This window comes from Megalops cyprinoides, chromosome 20 (genome assembly GCF_013368585.1).
Source record: "Megalops cyprinoides isolate fMegCyp1 chromosome 20, fMegCyp1.pri, whole genome shotgun sequence".
In the NCBI taxonomy this organism is placed as follows: domain Eukaryota; kingdom Metazoa; phylum Chordata; class Actinopteri; order Elopiformes; family Megalopidae; genus Megalops; species Megalops cyprinoides.
In genome coordinates, this window is record NC_050602.1 from 21,436,547 (window position 1) to 21,460,164 (window position 23,618).

General features: G+C 46.3%; 1 protein-coding gene across 2 annotated transcripts in view; it reads right to left on the reverse strand.

Moving 5' to 3' along the window:
- Positions 1-316: 316 nt before the first annotated feature.
- Positions 317-23,618, reverse strand: part of LOC118795963 (phosphatidylinositol 4-phosphate 5-kinase type-1 gamma-like) — a 28,848-nt gene continuing 5,546 nt past the window's right edge. The window contains exons 2-18 of one of the 2 annotated variants that reach the window (XM_036554786.1): positions 16,407-16,438; positions 15,632-15,724; positions 15,406-15,536; positions 14,167-14,284; positions 12,649-12,801; positions 11,901-12,200; positions 11,114-11,319; positions 10,469-10,552; positions 10,256-10,304; positions 8,716-8,800; positions 7,822-7,977; positions 6,894-7,032; positions 6,490-6,516; positions 5,879-5,998; positions 5,224-5,362; positions 2,427-2,513; positions 317-1,902 (exon numbers count right to left, since the gene is read on the reverse strand). In XM_036554786.1, coding sequence (XP_036410679.1) covers positions 1,900-1,902; positions 2,427-2,513; positions 5,224-5,362; positions 5,879-5,998; positions 6,490-6,516; positions 6,894-7,032; positions 7,822-7,977; positions 8,716-8,800; positions 10,256-10,304; positions 10,469-10,552; positions 11,114-11,319; positions 11,901-12,200; positions 12,649-12,801; positions 14,167-14,284; positions 15,406-15,536; positions 15,632-15,724; positions 16,407-16,438 — 1,922 coding nt within the window. In that variant the 3' untranslated portion in view covers positions 317-1,899. The remainder of the gene's footprint in view (positions 1,903-2,426; positions 2,514-5,223; positions 5,363-5,878; positions 5,999-6,489; positions 6,517-6,893; positions 7,033-7,821; positions 7,978-8,715; positions 8,801-10,255; positions 10,305-10,468; positions 10,553-11,113; positions 11,320-11,900; positions 12,201-12,648; positions 12,802-14,166; positions 14,285-15,405; positions 15,537-15,631; positions 15,725-16,406; positions 16,439-23,618) is intronic. The other variant, XM_036554787.1, reaches the window with a different exon arrangement.

The window sequence follows — 23,618 nt, forward strand, 5'->3', positions numbered from 1 at the left end:
ACATCCCAAGCAGACACAATAGTGCTCATCTTTCAATACTTTAAGAACTAACAAAGGAACATATGAACTCTGTTTCTTTCTTGGATTTCAGCTCGGCCCAAGCTTTCACCCCAAAACACAGCAGTCATAACAATGTACAGTCACATCAGAAAATACTTCACTTTGCACACATAAAAAATAATAGCACATCATAAAAAATAATAAATCTGTGGGTTTTCTTTGATCGCTTCCATTTTTTTTTTACTCCCTTGCTCCCATTGGACCTTTGGTTTGTCAGTCATCTCATTCTCTGTTTAGGGCAAGGCTACAGTAATTGATGACCAGTTTACTGTTATACAGTCTTCAACCCATTTATCTAGCTGAATTTAACTGAAACAACTAATGCCGTATCTTGCCCAAGGGTATAACACTACTATACCAACTGGAATTTAAACCCAACACCTTCCAGCCCAGCACTCAAAACATTACTCCAGGCCCACAGGCCCAGAGTGCCTTCTCCTCAGCTCTTTAATGTGTGTTATGTACGCATGCACATGCATGCACACACAAGATCAACAGGGAATTAGAACACATACAGAATGGCTGCCTGCTTGTGCCATATTCTGCAGTCTATCTGCATTCAAACCATGCAGATTATGACATCTGCTTCGCACGGTGCTGCATTTTTTGCTTTTCTACACAGACCATCTCTCCCTCCCTCTCTCTTGCCTCATTAATCTGGGAAAAAAGCCAGAGTAAAAAAAAAATAATAATAAAGACGGTAAGATGGTGCAAATCGTGTCATTTACTGACAATGATTGGAAAGCCCACATCGGCGGAGCAAATGTGCTTCATTCCACTGGGGATAAGTGTGAGCAGGTCGGCCAGGGTCCCCTCTGCACTCTGCTCACGCTATCCTATGACTCTTTTGGGTGAGTTACTATGAGTTACACAGACAGCGTCAGGGGATGAACCTACTCGCTGACAGTGCTTGCCCCCTGGTGCGTTGTGGGACTTGCAGAATGCAAAACAGTCACGGGACGCAGGCATGCATATCGGGGCCTGCGTGCCTTGTCCCACGCTCCTGTGTGAGCTCAGCAGTTGCTGCGGAAGGATGAGCTTAAATGTGTACCTGGCAACTGCTAATACTGGGGAAAAATAATTTTAAAAAACATGGGAAAAAAGTTGGTGCAAAAGTAATCAGAGACATTGTGGCCATCTTGATTTATGAAACTGATTTGTAAATTGAGAGTAAGCCCCTGGAATACTGCATACAGTCACAGTGATTCCTCCTTCAGCAAATCAGAGTGAGCTGAATGAAATGTATGGGATGGGAAACCACAGAGCAAATGAACGTTCAACAGACACAACAAAAATCACTCTTAACAACGGTAGCACTCTGCTGTTTTTGAGCTGACAACAAAAAAATATTTTCACATTATTACACTTGGCCCACAAAAGTGCACATGAATACATAAAAAGGTAACAAAACAGCACTGATCAGTGATGTGTACTGATGTGATACTGCATGCTGTAAGCAGCTCTTGGGGGTGACCTGGATGAGAGTAGGGGAGAGGTGCATTGTGGGAGCACATATCTGTTCTCTCGAAGGGCGTGGATTGGGGAGAGGAGTCAGACCTGCCCCTCAGCGATGGGGCATGGCAGACTCCACTTGTCCAGTTGGGTGGCAGGGGGTGCTGGGAGCAAAGTGTGGATGGGATTACTGGGACTCTCTCCCAGGCTTTAGTCCTCAATTCCTTTTCTATTCCATTTTATTCCCCACCCTCCCCAAGCCCACAGATGTGGGTCTGGACCCAGTCACCACCTGGAGGGCTGGTGACTGGCGTGGTTGGCTCTGTGTGTGGAGAGATGACCCCGCTGGTCCTGCCATGACCTCTCCTGACCTCTACTGCAGAGGACTCACTGCGGAGACAGAGGAGAAAGAGAGAGTGAGAGTGACAGAGAGAAAAAGAGAGAGACACGTCAAGAATTCATTTCCAGCACTATATCAACACAGCATCATTACCACACTGATGACAGAGGGGTCATTAAAGACCCAGTCATTCAACAGCAGGAACTGTGAATTGAGCACACAGACACACACACACACATACACACAAAACCCTACACACACACACAAAAATCCCCTATTCTTTGCCAGCAAGGATTTCACCAAGCCACACTTGCAACTCAAGTCTAGGTCAATTACAAAAAAGCTCATAATTGTAACTATGAACCCGCAGAAGTCATGTAAGGACAAAGGACATGCAAATATACAATAAACAATGACACATCTAGCCACAACAAGAGAGGAAGAGGGAGCTTAGATGCACAGGGATAAAAGCCGCACATTGAAGCATCAGGGATTTTTAAGGTTCTTTTATGGAAAGAATCTCTACAGGGTGATTCTTCCCTTTTGGACTAGTTGGGAGTCAGTTCTCACTTACTGTCTCACTCTCCTTGTCCCACTCAGACTGTGAGCCAGTCTCGTAGTGCAAGGGAGAGTACACCCAGCTTCTTTCCTCAGGAGTTTGCTGTGATGCCACCATGCCAGCAGGGGGCGCCAAAGATACAGCAGGAAAGCCAGAGGATGCACACAGATGAATGTGGACAGGCCAGAGACGGACACAGAGAAGGTGAGAAAATGGAATTAGTGAGAGATCAGAAGACAAAGTCTGGAAATGCATGAGAGAAAAACATTGTCACTTTTATTCAATGTATGAAGTTGAAAGGTGACATCCAGTAACAGTCAGAGACAGAGAGAAAAACAGAGAAGCCACGATGAGAGAAATCCCTAAGATCCCTAAAAACAGCTTATGGCAGCGAGAAAAACAAAGAAAACACCACCCCTCATCCTAAAATCATTCACTGCAGGGCCCAGAAAGTGTCACACGTCAAAGCACAAGGTGATGCCTTACATTACAGCACCTCTGTGGTTACATATGTGTAATGTACACCTTGTTACACTATACATAATGTGGGGACACCCTTTAGCACTTAGTACTTCCCCTGTATTGTAGTTAAATATGTAATTACAGAGACACAAGGACACTGCCATGTAATAGCTGTGACCTTGACAGGGCTATAAAGACAGCAGGGGGGTGTGAATGTGATGAACGATCACTGACAGTGTCTACGCATGATCTGGAGTTACTGTAATTAAACTGAGGTAGAGAGGAACAGCAGGGAGGCTGATGAAACTCACAGGAGCTACACGCAGGGAGGTGCAAATGCATAAAAATGCAGGGAACGGACAGACTAAGAGCACAAACGAGGAGCTTCAGGTGTGCAGCGGCCAGCGTGCACTGAGTGAGCAGGACTTACAAGGCTGCTGGAGCTGGAGTTCAGCTTACGGCGACGTAGAACTGGGGAGTACACCCAATATCTCCCCTCCGCAAACTGATACCAACCCCACCGAGAGGGAGAGTGAGGGGGAGAGGGAGAGAGGAGAGAGAGAGAGGGAGAGAGAGAAAGAGAGAGGAGAGAGAGAGAGAGGGACACAGACAGAGGGACACAGAGAGGGAGGGACAGAGGGAGAGGGAGAGAGAGAGAGAGGGACAGAGAGAGAGAGAGAGAGGGACAGAGAGGGAGAGAGAGAGGGACAGACAGAGGTACACAGAGAGGGAGGGACAGAGGGGGAGGGAGAGAGAGGAATGGAGAAGAAAGGAGGGGGAAAGAGACAGAGAGGGAAGGAGCAAGAGAAGTGAAGGGGGAAGCAGAGAATGATAGAGAGGGGGAGTGAGAAAGAAGGACAGAGAGGGAGGGACAGAGAGTGATAAAGAAGGAGACACAGACAGGGAGGGTGAGAAAGTGAGAAGATACGAGAGAAATAGAAAAAGGAGAGGGAAAGAGAGAGAGAGAATGTGAGAGAGGAGAGAAAGTGGGGGTAGAGAAAGTGAGTAGAATGTGATGGCAAAGATGGATAAGCAAGAAACAGAGACAAAAAAGAAGGAAAAAAATGAAGATGAAGATGGAATACACAATTGGAAATTAAAATATAAGAAGTCCAGAAGTGAGGTGAAGTGAGATGAATTAATAAATTAACCATGCACTCTAGCCACAGCCTGTGGAGGCCCCATGCTTAATCAGAGCAGGTGAATGAAATGAGAGGATTAATGATTAAATATAGGAAGCTTTCTGAATAAATCACACATGGGCTTCTCTCAGAGAATTTAATGGGCTACGCTCCCTTGTCATTCACCCAAAGTGCAGTGTCTAAAAGCTCAAAAATGATCTGACAATAGACTGCGGCCATCACAATTTCACCCAAACCAAAAATTTAGAGTAACATTTCAGCCTAAACTTGGGAAACCACAGGAAAGGTGATTAACACAGTAACCTGCCTCCGTGTGTGAGTGAAACCTGAGGAAGATGCATGCAAATCAAACATCACACAGCACACACAGCACACACACACACACACACACACACTCACACACACACACAGCAGACACACACAAGCATGCAGAGAGGTCAACAGATCAAAGAGCTCTGTCTGCTTCCTCTCTGTGGCTCCACCAACATGTTTCTGAGCCAGCTATTACAGTGTGCTCTTTGGTCTGTTCAGAACTGCCTTGTCTCTCTATGACCTGTGACCACAGGTGTGAAACTAGAAACAGGGAAGGCAGGACTGTCACTCCAGCACATAGTCACACCCACACCACTCTCTCTCACCCTCACAGGTCCACTATGTCCTCTTGGCTCCGCCTCTGCATAACATATGAGCCAATCAGAACCATCCACTGTCACATGAACTCCAGAGGGTGTCCAGCCCCCAAAAATGCACCCATATATCTTTGTAAGACACCATTAACTGTATGTAACTGTATAATGTGACTGTATTTCATTCATTTATTTAAACATTTAACTTTTTATGCTTTTCCCCCTTTATACAGCCCTGTTTTTGGAACAGCCTGTTGCCAATTAGGCTTGTCTCAACCTCTTCATGTAGGAGAACTGAAGCAATACGAATGTATACTCCCACACAATCGTATACAGCTATTTTTGTACTACAAGTCACATAATGCACCACAGGGAAGTGGATGCTCATTGGAGGATAGGCATTCAACAGATACTCAATGCTTTACTGACAAATTCTTACCCACTGGTGTGGGAGTGAGGTTAAGCTTACAACCTCACACCCAATGGCCTGCTCAGCTGGGTGATGTGGTTCAACATGTAACATAACCTGACATGATCCGATTGGTTCTGAGCTGAGTGAGACAAGTGGAAGGAGGGACTTACAAAGTAGATGTCTGTGATTGGCACGTCCTCCTCTAGGGAGCCATGGCTGGTGCTCTCTGACAGCTGGCTGGCTGCGTCGGGCTCTGCTCCCACCTTAGGGCTGGGTGTGATGGAGGAGGCCGCGCCCTCCGGGGCGGGGCTGCGGACACAAACATGGGCCAGGTGCGGTCAGGAGCAAACACACACCTTCTCTCATTACTGGCATTTAGCAGACGCTCTTGTCCAGAGCAACTCACATCAATTGCAGGTTTTTTACAACATTATCCATGTATGCAGCTGAATATTTACAATGCCACGCCCCAATTCTCTCTCTGTAGCTCACACACATCGAAGAACAATGTCTCAGCTGCAGCGGCAGTGTAGCATAGTGGTTAAGAAGCAGGCCGAAAGGTTGCTGGTACAATTCCCTGCTGGGGCACTGCTGCTGGACCCTTGGAAAAGGTACTTAACCCACAATTGCCTCAGTTAATATCCAGCTGTATAAATGGATAAATGTTGTTAAATTGATAAATATTGATAAATATTGGCCTGCCCAGCTTGGTGATGTGGTTCAACATGTGACATAAACTGGCGCGATCCGATTGGTTCTTTGCTGAATGAGATAAGGGGAGGGGGGAGGGGCTTACTACATGGTGGGGGGGGGTGTCAGTGGTACCTGCTCTCAGGGGAGTGCAGTGAGGGGGTGATGGTGGGCTTGCTGTCCACCCTCTTCACCTCCACCTCCACTGTGATGGTCTGCTGGTCCTCCTCATGCACATGGACCTCCTCCACCGCCCTGCGGGGGGCAGCGCAGAGGTGTCAGCACGGTCTGCACCACCTCACACAACCTGAAACGCTCTCACATGAACTGATACAGCCTGACATTGTTTGATAAGGTTTGAAATGCTCTGACGCGGTCTGATATTGTCTGACACGGTCTGATGTTATCTTACACCATCTGATATGGTTTGACATGGTCTGATACCGTTAATGCAGTCACACACAGACAAATGCAGTCTCGTGCTGTCTCACGGTCCTGTGCCGTCTAACGCACTTACTCCACACAGCAAACAGCTTGTTATGTTAAAAACACTCATCTTATTCATGACATTTTCTTTACTGTTTTTTTGTCTTTGTATACTAATGAGAGCACCTTAGAGTTACGATGCTAATTCTAAAAAAAAAAATTACGATAATAAAAAGAACTGTAATTACAATTACTGCCATTCGGCCAGAACAACAAAGTGTAAACAGTAATAACATGGAAACATTTATAGAAAAGCTTACCCTCTCTCAAGGATGTGGATGTGTCTCCTATGGGAACACAGAGCAACCAGTGAGAAACAATGACGTGTAGCCACTATACTCCACTATACACTATTATAAAAAGGGTTAGCGCCATATACTCTATATATACACAACTACAGGAAGGGTCAGAATACTATACTCCACTATACAGTACCATAAAATGGGTAACAACCACATACCCTTCTATACACGACTATAAGAAGGGTCAAAAAACTATACGCCATCATTCAATACTGTGAGAAGGACCTGGAAACTATACTCCACTCTCCAATATTACGAGAGGCATCAGGAGTCTATACTCCACTATACATGACTATAAGAAGGGTCAGAACATTCCGCTCCAGTTTACAGCGGTGTGTATGCAGCCTGGTGTGTATCTGTACCTGCTGGGCTGCTCGGGGGTGTCTGACGGTGAGCGCTCAGCGATAGAGAGGGAGGTGGTGGAGGACAGGGTGGTGGCGATGGAGGCTGTGGTTGCCTCCTCAAATGAAGGGGGGGTGCAGGGGAGGAGGTCTGGCCGTACTGCAAGACAAAGAGAGAGAAGAATAAGGAGAGACAGGGAGAAAGAGGGAGAGACAGAGAAATACAGCGGAAGGTACTGGAAGGTTCTGCTCAATACTCCTATAAAAGACACATCATAACCAAAGCATGAACTCAGCTAAAACAACCAGAAGAAGGGATGTATCTCAGTCTCCATTATCAGTCAAGCGCCATCATCTCTCCCAGTGAAAGGTGATAATGAATCCTATGCATACTGATTAGGATTGGATTGTACAGCCTCCACAATACTAATGTTCTCCAGTTCTCATTGACCAGCTGAGTTAAACGCTACGAAGTCAATAGATATCACATCTGTAAGATTTAAGCATAGTGATGCATGCATACCCAATAAATAACCAATAAATTAATTCCATGGCTAAGTTTTAATGTTCTTCCAAAGACTAGGTGTCCCCTGGTAAGAGATTAACCTCTATTCACTATATTTTGAAACATAATTTCACTGGAATGCCACTGTGATGTTTGCTACTGAGGATGCATCATTTGGTTGCCATGGCGGCGGGATGGTAGAGGTGGAAATATTTCAATTTTTTTTGTGTTTTCCCTCAAAACAAATCCTGTATTAAATATTGTTTATATGATGTTACCATATGTGCAGTGTTCCCTGTGAGACATCTCATAAATCACTGTATGAGATATGAAGTGTGAAAAGTGCTGATTGACTGATGACTGGTGGTTGCTGTGACTAAGTGATTGATTGACAGACTGATTGACAGTGACTGCAGAGGGGCGAGTTCCGGGAGCCGTGGTTACCGTCGCCCTCCAGCACAGAGCAGCTGCGGGCTCCATGCAGGCTGTGGGCCTTCTCCTCCTCCTCCTTCTGGCTGGCTGACCAGGCCTCTCCCGGGCCTGTGTACTTGGGCAGGGCTGGTGGCCCCCGCCCTCTCTTGGAGGGAGAGGATTTCAAGGCTGGCGAAAGAAAGAGAAACAGGATCTGTCAGGATCTCTGTCCTCCGCGTCATCGCCCGACGCCCCGCCCATGCCCTCGGAACATTCCGCAGCCCCGCCCACTCAAACCCCTCCCTCTGAGAACCCTACCACTAGTGTGGTGACTTTTAGACAAGACATTAGAGCCAAGCTGCTGCAGGTGCTCACCTTTCAGTTAGCTACTGACAACTGAACTGTAATTAATCTGTAATAGGCACTTTGGAGGAATACCTGAGACCTGAGGACTCAGTGAAAATCATTGGTCTGTACAGCCCCCAAATATGAAATAATGTATCCCTGATTATGCATTGTGTACAGTACACAGTGGTTTATAAAGCACACAGAAGGTTAAACAGTATTCTGTAGAGTGCACAGTGGTTTATAGTTCACACAGTGGTTTAAGCAGTATCCCATCAAGTGCACAGTGGTTCATAAAGCATACAGTGCGTTAAACAGCACTGTGTAGAGTACACAGTGGTTTATATAGCATACAGTTAGGTAAACAATATTGTGTAGAGTGCACACTGTTTGATAAAGCACACAGAAGGTTAAACAGCTTTCTGTAGAGTACACAGTGGTTTATAAAGCACACAGAAGGTTAAACAGTACGGTGTAGAGCGCACAGTTGATTATAGATTACACAGTGGTTTATAGAGTGTCCTGTCGAGCACACAGCGGTTTATAAAGAACACAGAGGGGTGCTGGGCGGGGGGTACTTACAGGAGCTCTTCCTGAAGACCGTGGAGCTCATGAACTTGTAGAACCGCTCTGCGTAGAAGCTGGGCCGATGCACGGACACCGTGTCCTGCAGAACAGACACACTCAGAAAGATCAGCGAAGGCATTCTGGGAAACCACCTCCCGCTGTGCAGATAGGGAGTCACACACTGCTGGCTATTTCTTGTCTCAGGAAAGGACAGAGTGTGAGCTCAGATGTGTATGTGTGTTATGGCTGCCCCCCCCGTGGATAAGGATCTTCTTTATGTGAAATGTCATTGCCACTGAATTCCCAGCCAGGGGGTTGTCGGTTTAAATCTGCTGTTGTTGTACCCCTGAGCTGGGTAAATACCCAGCAGTATAAACAGATGATATGCAAAAATACAAGCTGTGTAAATGACTCCAGAAAAGGGTATTCGGTGAACACACAATAATATACACTAATAATAATAATTATGATAACAGCTGCTCCTTACACAGAGTGGAGTAATGAGAGGGGAGAGTAAAAGATCGAAATGCACTCATGAAGTAGAAACACCTACATTCCAATAACCATCTCCCTGACTATGACATCACAACTCCAGGCAGTGTGTGAATCGCCAACATCACCCAACATAACAGGAAGCGGTGCATTCTGGGATTGCATGCTGGGACCCCTGAGCTGCTCTTCCTATGATTGTGTGTGTGTGTGTGTGTGTGTGTGTGTGTGTGTGTGTGTGTGTTTGCGCGCGAGTGAGGAGTGTACCAGCACTTCCCCTCCGTATCAGCTCTATTGTTTCATTAATGCTATAAATACAAGGAGAGTCCCGTAATCTCCTGCAAATGGACCAGCTAACCGTGGATTCACACGACAGGACGAGGAGGACGCTTTAAGCAGGGCATTATGCACAGACGGGCCCGTTCTCCGCTTGGCCGTCTCCGCCTTTCCCAGCGCGGGCCATGAATAAATGCATGAAGGCAGAGAGTGGGATTACGCAGGAGGTCGGGGTGCAAAGCGCCTGCGGGCTGCCGGTGAGACAGATGGTGGCCCCGCGCTGAATAATTCAGAGCCCGCACGAGAAATGTGGTCACTAAGTCAGCTCATCCCTCCATCATGCTGCCGGGGCGCACGCCAGCTCGGAGCGGCCCGTTCGCCCGGGTTTCGGACCCATTAGGAAAGATGTGGGTAATGCTACCCTCGCCACTTAATCAGGCCGCGGAGGGGATCAGCGTGACACATGCTTTTCAAATGTAATCTGAGATAAATGCAGCGTTATGTAATGTATAAAGTGGAAGAGAGAGGGAAAGAGGGAGAGGGACAGAGAGAGAAAGAGAGGGACGGAGGGAGAGGGTTCAAGAGAGAAAGAGGGAGAGGGATAGAAGGAGAAGGAAAGGGTGGGACAGCCAGAGAGAGACAGAAAGAGGGAGCAAAAGAAGAGGGAAACAGAGTTCACAGAAAAAGAAAGAGGAAGACGGTTACAGAGAAAAAAGAGAGAATCAGTATGGAAGTGACAGCTGCATTCCTAACTTGATTATGTAAAAAAACAATTCAGTTATTTACTTACTCCATCATGAACGAGGGCTTTCCACGTGTGTTCCAATTTTTTGATTAGCCTGAAAGGCAAAAAAAGAATACATCTATAAGTATACTCCACACGTTAAAGGGTCAATGTCACCAACACAGTGTGCTTTAAGAAAGCCTCAGACAGGTCTGCTCTTATCGTTTTTGCTCCCTCCGTCTGATCGGCAGACAGGGCCACAGGCATGGAGTCGGGCACCTGTATGACTGCAGGATGTCAATGATTCCGATGTAGAGTAGGAGGCGCTCTCCTTTGCCATTCACAGCGGGGATACCGCCCATCCTGGAGAGATACAATCAGACAAAGACATTTACATCCACATTTATTCATTTGGCAGACGCTTTTATCCAAAGTGATTACAAGTGAGGGAGAGACCAACACAAACAAAAGCCATACATGGAGTCACAATATTAGAAGTGCTGCATGACCAAGTTTCAACAGTTGGCCAGACAAGGTACAAGCTAGCTGGTAGAGACACAAGTGCAGCTGCAGCCTTCTACCTAAAACTGCATAACTGTCTGTGCCACCAGTCATCAGTCAATCATATAGTATAACAGAACTATATGCACTAGAGTTCTGCAGTACACTACATATCACAGACAGTGTAATGGAATGTAATCGTGTGCTGTAATCAGTGTGTGTTTGTGCATGTGTATGTACACCTATGTTGATGTGCTGGTGTGTATGCATTTATGGTATGTGTTTATGTCTGCTCTAGTGTTTATATGTGCGTGTGTATATGCATGTGTGTGTATATTTGTTTGTGTTTACGTTCATGCTTTTGTGTACACGCACGTTTTCATGCATGTGCGCAGGCGTGAGGCACACAGGGCGGTGACTCACATGTCGTCCGTGTCGATGGCATCCCCGCAGGCCACGCCCCCCTGGATGGACTCCATGGCGGTGGAGTACAGGGCCTTCTGGGCCACGGCGGGCCTGTCCCCGCTGGTCCCCCGGGAGCCGTCCGCTGGCCGCTCCCGCTCCGCCTGCTCCAGGTTATGAATCCCCAGCAGCAGGCTGTAGTCCATGATCTTAAAGCTCTCCAGCACCTGGGAAACAGCCACGCAGAAGCAGCAGACCCGAGCTTCAGACTGCAGCAGGGACACCTGACGCGTCTGTGACGCCCTTTAGAGGCAATGCAATGCTACGCAGACTGATTTAACATGTGCCCAGAGTTACAGCACCAGCCAAAGGTTTGGACACACCCACTCATAGAAGGGTTTTTCTTCTTCAACATTTTAGAACAATAGTAAAGACATCAAAACTATGAAATAACATGGAATTATGCAGTGACCCAAGTGCAAGGATTTGTTAGATTCTTCATTTTTTTTTTGGAAAGAGATTCATACAAATTTCAAGGATTTAAGCATAAGCCTTTAGATAAAAATGTCTTTGAATGCATGTTTCCCATTATCTTAATCAGGTGCGTACAAACTTTTGACTGGCACTGTACTTCTCTTTAAGTGGAGGACACCAGGCCTTTTGCTTTGCTCAGAGGTACTGCAGGAAGTCACCTGAACACATGACTTCATGTGAAGATCTGACCATAGAACCATGACCACTAACCCAAACTAAACCCAGCGGGTGTGACCGTGAACACCACACCCACCCGCCTCACCCCCCCCCTCACCAGGCAGTCCCGCTGCAGGGTCTTGACCAGCGCACTGTGGGTGTCCGTGTCGAGCATCAGGCCCTCCTGCGTGTCCTGCATGAAGTCCAGGTCCTTGAAGGTGGGCTTGGACTTCTCCCGCTCCTTCCGCGAGGCGCGGCGCTTGTAGGTGGAGCCCTTCAGGTCGTACTTGAGGTGCATGGGCACAGAGCGTGGCAGCAGGTTGTTCATCACCACAATGCGGATGTTCTTCCCGCCCGACTGGACGCAGTAGAGCCCGAAGAACTTGGGCAGCAGGGTGCGGGGGTTCTGGTTCAGGTTCTGAGGAGAGTAGCGGGGGCAACCAGAGGTGTCAGATACAGAGAGAGACACGCAGAAAAAATGAACAAGAGAACATGCTGACATCCACTGAAGAAGAGAGGAGCATTTCTCATCCAGGAGGAGGACAGGTCTCACCATGCATTACCCAGACTGAGAGAGAGAGAGAGGGGGAGAGGGGAGTGAAAGAGAGAATAACAGGACTCACTATGCATTACCCAGACTGAGAGAGAGAGAGAGAGAGAGAGGGGGACAGACAGAGGGACAGAGAGAGGGAGGGACAGAGAGAGAGGGGGAGAGAGAGCAAGAGAGAGAGAGAGAGGGACACAGAGAGGGAGGGACAGAGAGAGAGGGGGAGAGAGAGAGAGAGAGAAAATGGGAGACTGAAGAGGAGGAAAAGGAGACAGAGTGAAAGAGAGAAACGGAGACAGAGATAAAGAGAGAGACTCACCATGTAGTACCCCGGCAGCAGCTTCTGCAGGAACTCCGCTTCCTTGTGCATCACGGTTTTGAGGATGAACTCATCGTCTCTGGTGACGTAGAAGATGGAGCCACTCGCCCCCGGGTTCGAGAGCTCGATCAGGGGCTCATTGCACAGGGAGTACTGCAAAGAGACAGATACAGGGGTATGGCATAGGACATAGGGACAAACACATGCATGTGCACGTACACGCACACGTATATGTACGTAAGCACAAACACGCACACACTCACTCTCTCACTCACTCACACAGACATTCACTCACTCACTCACTCAACTCACCCACCCCTCTTGTATTTTACTTATTGCATTGCTTGCCTATTTTATTTTTATTTTTATCTCCATTGTTTCATTGTTTCTGATACTGCAATGTGAGCAGTCTCTGGCACGATAATTTCCTTCGGGATCAATGAAGTTTTATCTTATCTTATTACTCACACACTCAAACATGCACATAGACATTCACAAGCACGCACACACACGCACACACAGACACACATATAGACTCCTGCACGCACACAGACACTCACACGCACACACAAACACACACACAAAAAGCCGCTTTAAACCCCTGCAAGGAGAGTGTCTGTTGTTTTCAGCTTGGGGCTTAACTAGGAGAGCATTAGCCTGGTAATCTCTGTATCATCAGGCAGAGCAGAGCCTGTGCTGGGGTGGGGTCTGGGGGTGAGAGCTGACACAGAGGAGGCCCACACGCTCACTACAGCGCTTAGAAACCGAGCGAGCACTCAGACAGGAAGCGAAACCCCACCCCACCAATTTGGGCTGCCTCATCTGTACTGGAAACCCCGAGCATTTAGGCTGTTTACAGACATTACCTGCGTCCACGATTCTCACCTATAAACCACAATGTTTTCAGTTTGTCTTTACAATACGATCCTGTACCTAGTTTTTGCTTTTTTATCAAGTGCAACTTTTTTTTTGCATCGTAACTGAAGAATGACTTTTCAAAAAAAAAAAAAAGAAAAAAAAAGAGCAGAACTTCTAGCTGATTGATTACTGACACTTCTACATGAATTGCAGTTAAATAAATTAAGAAATATTTGTAAAATAAAGAAGATATGTGCTACAAAAAAACCACAGCATCTAACTGTCAAGGAAGTAAAAGTTCTCATCTCCGCTCTTAAATGTTACAAAATAGCCTAAAATAGCCTAAAATGACCTAAATATGTTTTTGAATGACAAGTGACATGAATGTGTGACAATAATAAACATTAAAAAATCCCTTTTATGAGCAGGAATAGATCAGGGGAAAGGGGGTAGGGACATCCATTAACAGGGGTCAGGGGTTGCAATGGCACCAACAGCAGGCTAAACGGTGAAAGAGACACAAAAAGGGAAAGGAACAGCCGTACTTAAACTCTATACTAACATTTTGACTGTTACATAAGAAATAACTATCTGGAGTCATTCTCTCTTAATGTGTTCTCATAGCACTAACTAAAGCGGCGGAATGAGCCGAGTTCTCACCAAGTAGTCATCAGGCCGGATCCCGAAGAGCTCGCGGAAGTAGCGGAACGCTACGGGGGCGTAGGTCTTGAAGCGGAAGTCCGGGTAGTGGTGGGCAGGGGTCAGATTACTGCCCTCACTAGGGTGGGCAGAGAGAGAGAGAGACAGACAGACAGACATTCATTACAGGGTCCAAACCTTCTCCTAACAAAATCAGTGATCTTGGATCATCAGTGATTTTCCATCTATCAGAAGTCTCCTAATATACGTCATGCATTACATGCATCTAGCAGATGCTCTTATCCGGAGCGACTTCCAGCACAAACGAACAGAAGCCTATCCATTCAAGTTGAATGAGCAACAGTGTCAGACCAGGTTACCAACACTCCCAGAGCAGTGAGTGTGAGCATAGCACTATTCAAGCCCCACCCCAAGTTAACCACACTAGACAAGGGAATATGTGTAGTATACTACCACACATCAGTCACTAGATCACAGAATCCAAAACATTGCGTAAAATAAACAGCAAGTACTACAAGTAGGTTCTTGTGCTGAAAAGACGATGATGATGCCAGTGTGTTTTGTGTAAACACGGCTGCATGGCTTATTATAAAAGGGACTACCGGCCGAGCTCTGCTTGTGCCTTCTGTAGGGACCCCAGGGAGCTTTCCAAAAGAGAGTCTTACAGTTATCGTTGGGCATGTCCAATTGAAAGCGGAAACTCGATTTTAAGCTTTTGCGAGGAATCCAAGAAGCGTTTGGAAAAGAAACCCCCCAGGGAATAAATATGTATCAAGCACCACAGAGCAAGTAAATGTCCTTCACAGGGATGATTTAAACACACAAATGCTTCCCCTGTAAGTTCACTTCCCCACAGAACCACATGTGGCTTTTCAAAAGGCTTCACTCCTGCGTACAAGCTTGGATCTCACTTCAGATCCATACAGAACTGACTTCCTGGAACTGTACATAAAAAACAACAACAAACAACTTACAATGTAGAGTCATCCTTAGTTTACAAGGAGAGGGGGCTCTACTGTTTTTTCTGGTGGTACATACAATTAAAAATGTAGTGCCCATTAAAGGAGGATAACACAACTAAATGGTTTTGGTGTGTAACTTAACAAACACATCTGTTGCATGAACATTTTCAATTGCAGGTTGCATACTTGTTTGGGGCTCAATTTTTCAGGGACCATTCGAGTAACCTGCGCCTTCCACCATTTTGTGGAGTCACGCTCGCCCCCTCTCTCAGCTTACCTGGGGAAAAAGATGCTCTCCACCACATAGAAGTCCTGCAGGAGCACGTCCCTCTCGGGCTTGGAGCTCAGGTTGCCCACGGTGTAGCCGATGCCCAGCTGAATGGCCCCTTTCAGGGCGGAGGAGGTGGTCTGTGGGGCAGAGAGGGGGGAGGGGTTACTGCCATTATGACATCAGAGGTAGAGATTATAAAAAGCGCTCCAGCGTGTCCAGTCTAAGGAGATACCTTCTTGTAAGTGGTCTCTCCAGAGGCATCCACTCTCCTGTGCCCGATTTTCTTCCCCTGGGGGGCACCCGGATGGCCTGAGGAGGAGGGCATCTAGGGAAGGGGGGGGGGGGGGGGCAAGAGAATGAGAGGGAGGGAGAGTTCAGTTTACCAGCACTATTCATTTTTTTTGTATCGTAGCATTGTATTCATTTTTCCTTTGTTGTATGCCTGTGTGAGGGAGAGAGAAAAAGAGAGGGAGCAGGTACACAAATGTATGTTTGTCATGCCAGCTGAAGCTTACTGGATTGATCTGAGTTGAATTCAAAGAGAGGGAAAGGGAGAATGAAATCTCACAAATAAAGCACCACAGTGAGGAACATCTGAATCACAGCTCAGGCTGAAGAGAGGTATGTGCCCTTGATGAGGGACTGAAGGCCTCACAAACCCCAAAATGGGTGGAGCCACCATGTGTTATAAGTAACTGACTGATTTGAACTTTCTGTAGCCTTTCACTATGGAAAGCAAACTCTGTTGATTGGTTAACTTAAGTCAGTGATGGAAAGATGTAGCTCTGCCCACAACGGTCTTCTTGAGGCTTCACTCTCCCGTTACTAATGTGTACATGAATGTGGCAGCATTTGTTTGCCAGTGGAACAGCTTTGAATGGACAGGAGTTTGTATCCCCCAGAATGTGGAAAACATGAAGTAAATGCTTCATGATGCTCTGGGAATGACTGTAGCCTCAGCGGAGGAGATGAAAGGTCAGGGGTCATCGTCAGAGACAGGAGCTCACCTCTGCAATGACAGCCTTTTTGGCAGCAGCGTCTGAAAGAGACATACAGAAATAAGCGCATCAGCAACACAGTCTCACACAATCCCACACCTGTGCTTTAGTTTAGCTTCATTTTCTGATATACCAGATGTACAAGGTGGATTTCATTTTCAAGTTTATTTTCAGTTTCCATTGGGAAATGTTCCACTGTGTTTACTTAGGTAATTTAATTTGTAGTTTCTTAATTTTTTCAAGAGCAAAGCTCATATATAATACAGTACCTCACAAGGTATGTGTTGTAAAGCCTCGTACCAGAACATCTTTGTTCACAGACCATTGTAGGTTAAGTATATCCTCTTTATATTTTTTAATACATTTTACATAAAATTCTATATGGTCAGAGAATATTACTGTGCCTAATTTCATCAATTACATGTTAGATCTCTTTTCAGCATTTCTCCCTTTGGCACTTTATGGAATGTTCAGTCATAATTCTTCTATTAAAAGCACTATGGTATGTCATAATTTAATGCCTGATTTATTGATTTATTGTTTGATTACAGTGTGGTGGAACATGAATTACCTAACAGGGATAACAGGGTTAAAAACACATTTATATCAACTAGAGATTATTATTAGGATGAACACACAAACTGAATTGTGTATGAGAACCTCTATATCTATACTATATTGCAGCCTGACTGCCATCTGTCAGGTAGATTGAAGAACGTGTCTGGTTGCGAGTAAACCTCAGTAAGAGGTCAGGTGAAGGTCAGTTTCGTATCAGATTTAAAAGTATGAATGCTCCTCTTCCCGTTGTATTGTTTTTGACCCGCTTTAAACAAAGACCTTGGTTTTTCAGCACAAAGGAAGTGCATAGGGGAGGAAACATCAGCTAGCATGCTGCCCCCCCCCCCCCCCCCCCGGACTTGGAACGGACTCAGAACCACAGGCCAGACTACACACTCAGCATGGAGTTCAAAAAGACAAAGAAAAAGTCTGACTCCCTGGAAAGGGAGACAGGGAAAGTCCACCGATCAGTTTAGCTCTGGTTATAGATATGAATAAGGGGGATTTTTCTGTGCTGAAACTATTTTCAGCATCAAGTCATGAGATGTGTAATGGTTGCAGCTTTGAATATAATTTAAAAATAGACAATTCCACATGCAAAATCAAACAGAATACCTATATTAAGGTCACCAGAGTCACCAATCAGACAGAGCCATTTACTGTCAGCTCTGAAGAATCACACACCAGTATGTAAAGATGCAAGCCCTAGTCTTTCACATGAGGGTGGCACTGTGTGATTCTCTGGAGTTCACAGTGATGTTGTTGGCTATGTGCAGAAACTCATGTGACTGAGTGACAGTCAAGCCCATCTGCTCCCTTTTTCCTCCTCTTCCTCCTCCTCCTCATCATCACCACCCTCTATTACAAACTCTCTTAGTGTGTGAGAATATTTAACTACAAAAAAAACTTGATTTTTTTTCTCCCACAGGTGTCACAGTTTCCTTCCCAGTACTTGCTCTCCTTTTTCATTTGAAATAAAAACACAAGGTCTCTTTATCCCTGCTTTACTCTTACTAGAGCTTGTCCACAGGACTTTACAACATGAGTCACCGGTCCTCTTCACTTTCACAGTAGTAGAAAACCTGTGTGCTGCAGGCCCAGTGGCCATGTTCTTCAATACCATAGACGGATACTGTGCACGTGCCACATGCGTTAATGAATGCCTTGTAGAGGCCTTGTAGAGGCCACAAAGCCTGAACAGAGAATTTCGGGCATTGTTCACTCCTTTCCCCTGGAGCTCCTGCGCTCAAAACCAGGAGTCACCAACAGTGTCTGATCAGTGACAGGTCTGTCCCCCAAGTTTCCCATGACCCAACAGCGGTCAAAACAGGGGACGCCTAAAGCTGACACACCCACACACGAGTTGGACACCACAATGACCAAGACCTTCTGCTTTTGGAGACAGCAGGCAAGCACTCTCTATCTCTCTCTCTCTCTCTCTCTTTTTACAGGCAACCCCTCCCTCCCCACACCCTTCTTGAGTGATAAAGGTGTCATAACGCCTCTTGCCAGCCCCTCCTCTTGCCACAGGAAATTAGTCAACGCTTGGCAGGCTGACGTCAAGCCCACCAACCGAACCTCCAATGAGGAGAGAGAAGGAGGTGCTCCCACACTGTCACGCACAGCTCCGGATCACACCTAGCAGTCTGAAAATGGACTTCTTCACACGCCCTCTCAAGTGTGAATGGAGTCAGTCTGCTGCCTGTCTCACTCACATTCACAGACACTAATGTGCAGGTACATTAGTCAGCAGACTGTTTCAGGACTCTGTTTTTGAAACTTTATTGATGTTCTAGAACATTCCAGATTCCGAAGAGAAATGGTGGCTTGGTGGCTAAAGCGCTGGACTTTTCATCAGAAGGAATGGGGCACCGCTTCACGTTGCTTAAATATATATACCCAGTTATGGATGCACAACAAGTAAAAAAAATATCAGCAAAATAATTGGCTCTGAATAAGGGCAGCTGAAAAACGGATGAAAGATTCTCTGATACAGTACAGGGTCATTTTGGTTATCTGTTTCATGGTACTGTTCCAGTGGCCACTCGGGGTCATCACACCCTGTACACTTAGTCATTTTAACAGGGATGCCAACTCGATGTGGGGTTGGGCTGTGCATCTCAAGAGCTGCACTACGGCTTTACAGCAACTTTTAAGAGATGCTGTAAATGCAACTAAACACTGACAGGCTAAATGGAACAAAGCTAAATGTAACAAAAAAAAACAAAAGTTAAGCCAAAATTCCACATAACAGATTAGATTAAGCGTGCATTAATCCTACAGCTGCTCCTAATTTACCTGGCAGATGGTCTTATCAAAACCAACCTGGAGAATATATTACACTCATATTACTGCTATTATTACATACATTTTAACATCAGGCATCAGGATGAAAAAAGTGCCTAAATGAAAACCTACATCCAAAGCTACACTGCGGTGATTTAGGAGGCCAAGGTCTTCATTTAAATAATTTAAATACAGCAGTCTGGATCGTTTCCATCAAGGGTTGGGGCATGAAGACCCGGAGGACAAAATAATTCCACTACAGAGGCCTCTGTTTAGCATACAGCAGTTAATCTCCAATCGCGTTTCATGGGTTTTGATCTTACATCACAAGGTTCTCTCATCCCATAGCAAGAGCTGGACTGTGCTTTCAGAAAGTGGAGATTAAAACCCGGAAGATGTACCTGGGAGGAGGGCTTTTGAGGATAACCGACAACAACACACAGTTACTCTATCTGAGCGGCTGCCAGTGGCCACGAACTCCGACAGCATCCTTCCAAATCAAACTCGGATCACATCCCCTGCACCTACCTCAGAGAACACAAACCCTCAGACTGTAAGGGGAATCCAAGCCTTTAAAGGTATAAAGACAACAAATGCTTTGAAATAAAGGTCTACAATGCATTACCTATTTAAGAGCAATCAATGTGGACTGAAATAATAACAATAAAAACACCTCTGCCCTATTACAGCCCCTTTCGGCATCACCTGTCCGGCTCACACATCCCTGTGAAATACGTGGGGTGGGGCGGTGTCTGCCTCGTGCTAACCAGCCGTCTGAGGTCCATGGTACTCACCCAACCACACACATGGCCCCTCATAGGCCAAAACAACAACGAGTTCCTTTCAGAACACTGATACCCTCCTATGCACTCACAATAATTCCACAATGAAAACGTGTGCAGGTGCCGAACTTGCAAAGGAGTCTAACTAAAATGCAGCAATAGCAACAACAGAAATACTACATTGGTATTCATATTTTTAGCCATTGACCTTTGCAGAGATGAAGAACATCATGATTACAAATAGAGCCCAGCAAAATGTAGATCTAGGGATGTTAAAGTTGGTTCAGGCCATAAACCTGTGAGTGACACCTAAGGACATCTATTGAAAAACTGCTAGGCATGACTACACTAATGCAATAACCCCACAGCTGCCTGTCATTGGGCAAGTGCACTACATCATTGGTACACTTTCAAAACTGTAACCACCAGAGGATACAGAAGAGCACTCAACTATTTAAGATTCTAAAGCATACACTGATTTGAAAAGGTTGCAATCTCTCTGCATACTGATCAATATTTCTCAATCAAATTAAAGTACAGAACATTCTAGAAGCGGGAGAAGATGTCTCTCAAGTAAGAAACGAAACAACTAAATGGACTCACTCGCTGGCTGGCGTTCAGACGCAAGGGCAGGAGAGAGCGAGCTGTGCAGGAAAGCTAGCTGTTCAAATGAAACAGAAAACCCCTTGGAGAGGACAACGCTGCCTCCAGTTCAGCCCGTTGTTGTCCTCTTCTATTTGCGGACAGATCAGCACTTGGAGGGGAAACTTCAATTGGATTGACTGTAATCTGTCGCCACTGGCGTGCGCACATGACATCACTCCCTCAACACAGGAAAGTGCCGCCGGCCAACCAACGGGCTTGGATTAGTTCCCACGGCAGCCAAGGGAACACTCCTCAACACACCAGGCTGGGGGGAGTGACGAGGTCATAAAGCAAGACCGTCTGGAACCCTGAGACTCAACATTCCAAAACTCTGACCATACAGGTGGCTGGAAAGGACCCCCTTTCACTGCTGTCTGGCTCCATACAAGGCCGTGGGTTAACAGAGCAGCTATTAGCTTAAGTGCTGTGATAAGTAAGTGAGCCCAGCCCTCTCCATGCTGCATGACCAGCAGAGAGACAATGGGTACCTTTTTATAGTCCTTAGTATGTCAACCTAGGGTCAGGGCAGGTCATTCTAACCTTGAGGCCACTGACTATTACCGTAATGAATTAGCTCTCACCTTCTCAGATACTGTGAACATTGCCAGATTGCACAGAGCACATCTTGACCTACAGCATAGAAAATGTCTCGTATTCTAAATTCCACATTTTAGCATTGCATTTAATAAGGTATTTTTTCCTTTTATGTGACCCTTTTTGCAATTATCAAGGGCAGATTAGGCTTGCCTCATCACAACAACTGCTAGAATTATACAGAAGTGCTGATGCTAGGCGAATTGAATCCTCTGATACACTCACATGGGGCCAAGGACTATTTTTCATACACGTCCCACAATGCACTAAAATAAAGTAAGCTCCCATTGGAGGAGAGGCGTGGCTCCAGTGACATCATCTGAGCATCTGAGGGAGCCTGACAAATCTCAGGGTGCCTGAGAGTGATGAGACAAAGTCGCCTTGCCGACAAACCCACTGCCTACCCTCTGTGCAACAAATGCAAGTTGCTCCCTTTCTGTGGGCTGTAGTCATTATCAACTGACATTATGGCTTGGATCGAACCAGGCCAAAGGACTCTACAGTGAGCCTGCGCACAAGGTGAGCACCTCACTGACTGAGTCATCCAAGAGCCCTCATTTATGAACATTTCACCAAAGCCACCTTGAGTTAACTGCACAAGAGTATAAATACAGTGGCACTGCTGGTGAATCAAGCCTGCAACCTCCCCTGAGCCACAGCTCTGGCATCACACCCAGACCTGCATGCTGATGTCAGCAGCCTTTCCGCTGTCACATGCCAAATCAGGGGACGCACTTGCAAAAGACACACAGACATAAGTGGATCAGTGACCCTACCCTGTTCTGGAGAGACTTCTGGGATCACAGGAGGACATAGGCCCAAACGCACCTCACGCGCCAATCACAGTCTGCACTGACTGTTCTTTCACACTAAAAATAGACAGGGTCACAAGTTTGGATTCATAAGAGCAATAATTTATGGTTTATCATTATATATATAGCAGAGAGTAACATCCTCAACGGAGACTGACAGCCACAGCACATGCCTAATAGAGCCCACGGGTCTGTATTTGCCATCAGTGTTGTAGGCTAGCTGTTACAATGGGTGTTTCAGTGTTTCAGCAGAAAATTGCAAAATTGTGAGCTAGTCTCCTCAATTAACAGGTCTGCCTCGTTTTTTGAGAAAAACTATATATTTTCCAAATTACTGGGAAATATTGCAAAATGTAAATGGTGAGAAGTCAACATTTAAGTATTAAGAGCTTTCTATCTGAGGAGATCAGACTAAAGACACACAGTGTGTGTGTATTTGTGTATGTGTGTGTGTGTGCGTGTGTGCGTGTGTGCGTGTGTGTGTGTGTGTGCAGAACAGCAAAGCATGTTGAGGAAACCTGAACGATATTTGTGCCTGTACTAAAGCATGTACCAGTACCATAACCGTGTGAATAACAAGAGGATTCAAATTGGGTTCAGCTGGTAACTGTCCTAATAATGAAGCCCACAAAGGTTAAACTACAAAATTAAATGCAATTAAGTGAAAAGAAATCAGCCCTTGATGAATGCTCCTTGCTCAAACTGGCCTGCTTGATTAAGAATTAAAGGTCTCAAGAACATTATCACTTTAAAGGTCGGCTCTCTCCCCTCTGTGTGTAACTCAGCACCCACTACTGACCGTCACCGCTCCCACAACAGGAGGGTTATGAGTGGGCTGTAGCTGGGAGTACAGCATGCTGTCCTTCAGATGCATAGACTGGGAGAGGCTGCCGTGAGGCAGAAAGCTTCCCCATCATGCCTCAGGTGTGCAGCTGGTTTAATCCCTGCATGCTACCCCCGGACAGACGGGCCGGGCAGACTGCCCTGCGCCGGGATTAGGGTCAGGGCACAGTCGGCCTACCGCGGGCTGCACCTGTCTCTATTCACGCACTCCACGGGCCCCCAACCAAAGCTCGTCCGCGTGGATGTGTGCACAATAGCTGTGAGTGGTCAGAAGGTTGTGGGTTCATTAAGAAGAATGAGCAAAACACGTGATTTTGGGGCAAATGTCGAAGTTCTCACAGATTCCTGGAAAAAAAAATCACCAAGCAGTGTCAGGGAAGTGAAGGCAACCTGGGCAGTCATGCAGCTGGGAGAAAGCTGAGCGGTGATAGTGGTAGTGATGGTGGTGGTGGTGGTGGTGGTGATAGTGGTGGGGGGGGCGGGGGGGGGGGGACACCACTGAGTACACTGGAAAGCCTCTGGATTAAGACAGAATTTACAGAGTATTGAGTGGATTAAAAACCACCCGGGGTGATTCTGCAGGAGAATTAACCCTTAACTTCAGGGAAAGGGCATGCTGCGCTAAGCGTTTCTAGACCACCCTGGCAGATGCCTCTGATTGGCAGTGTGCTAACGACGTGAATGGGATCACACTCCCCAAG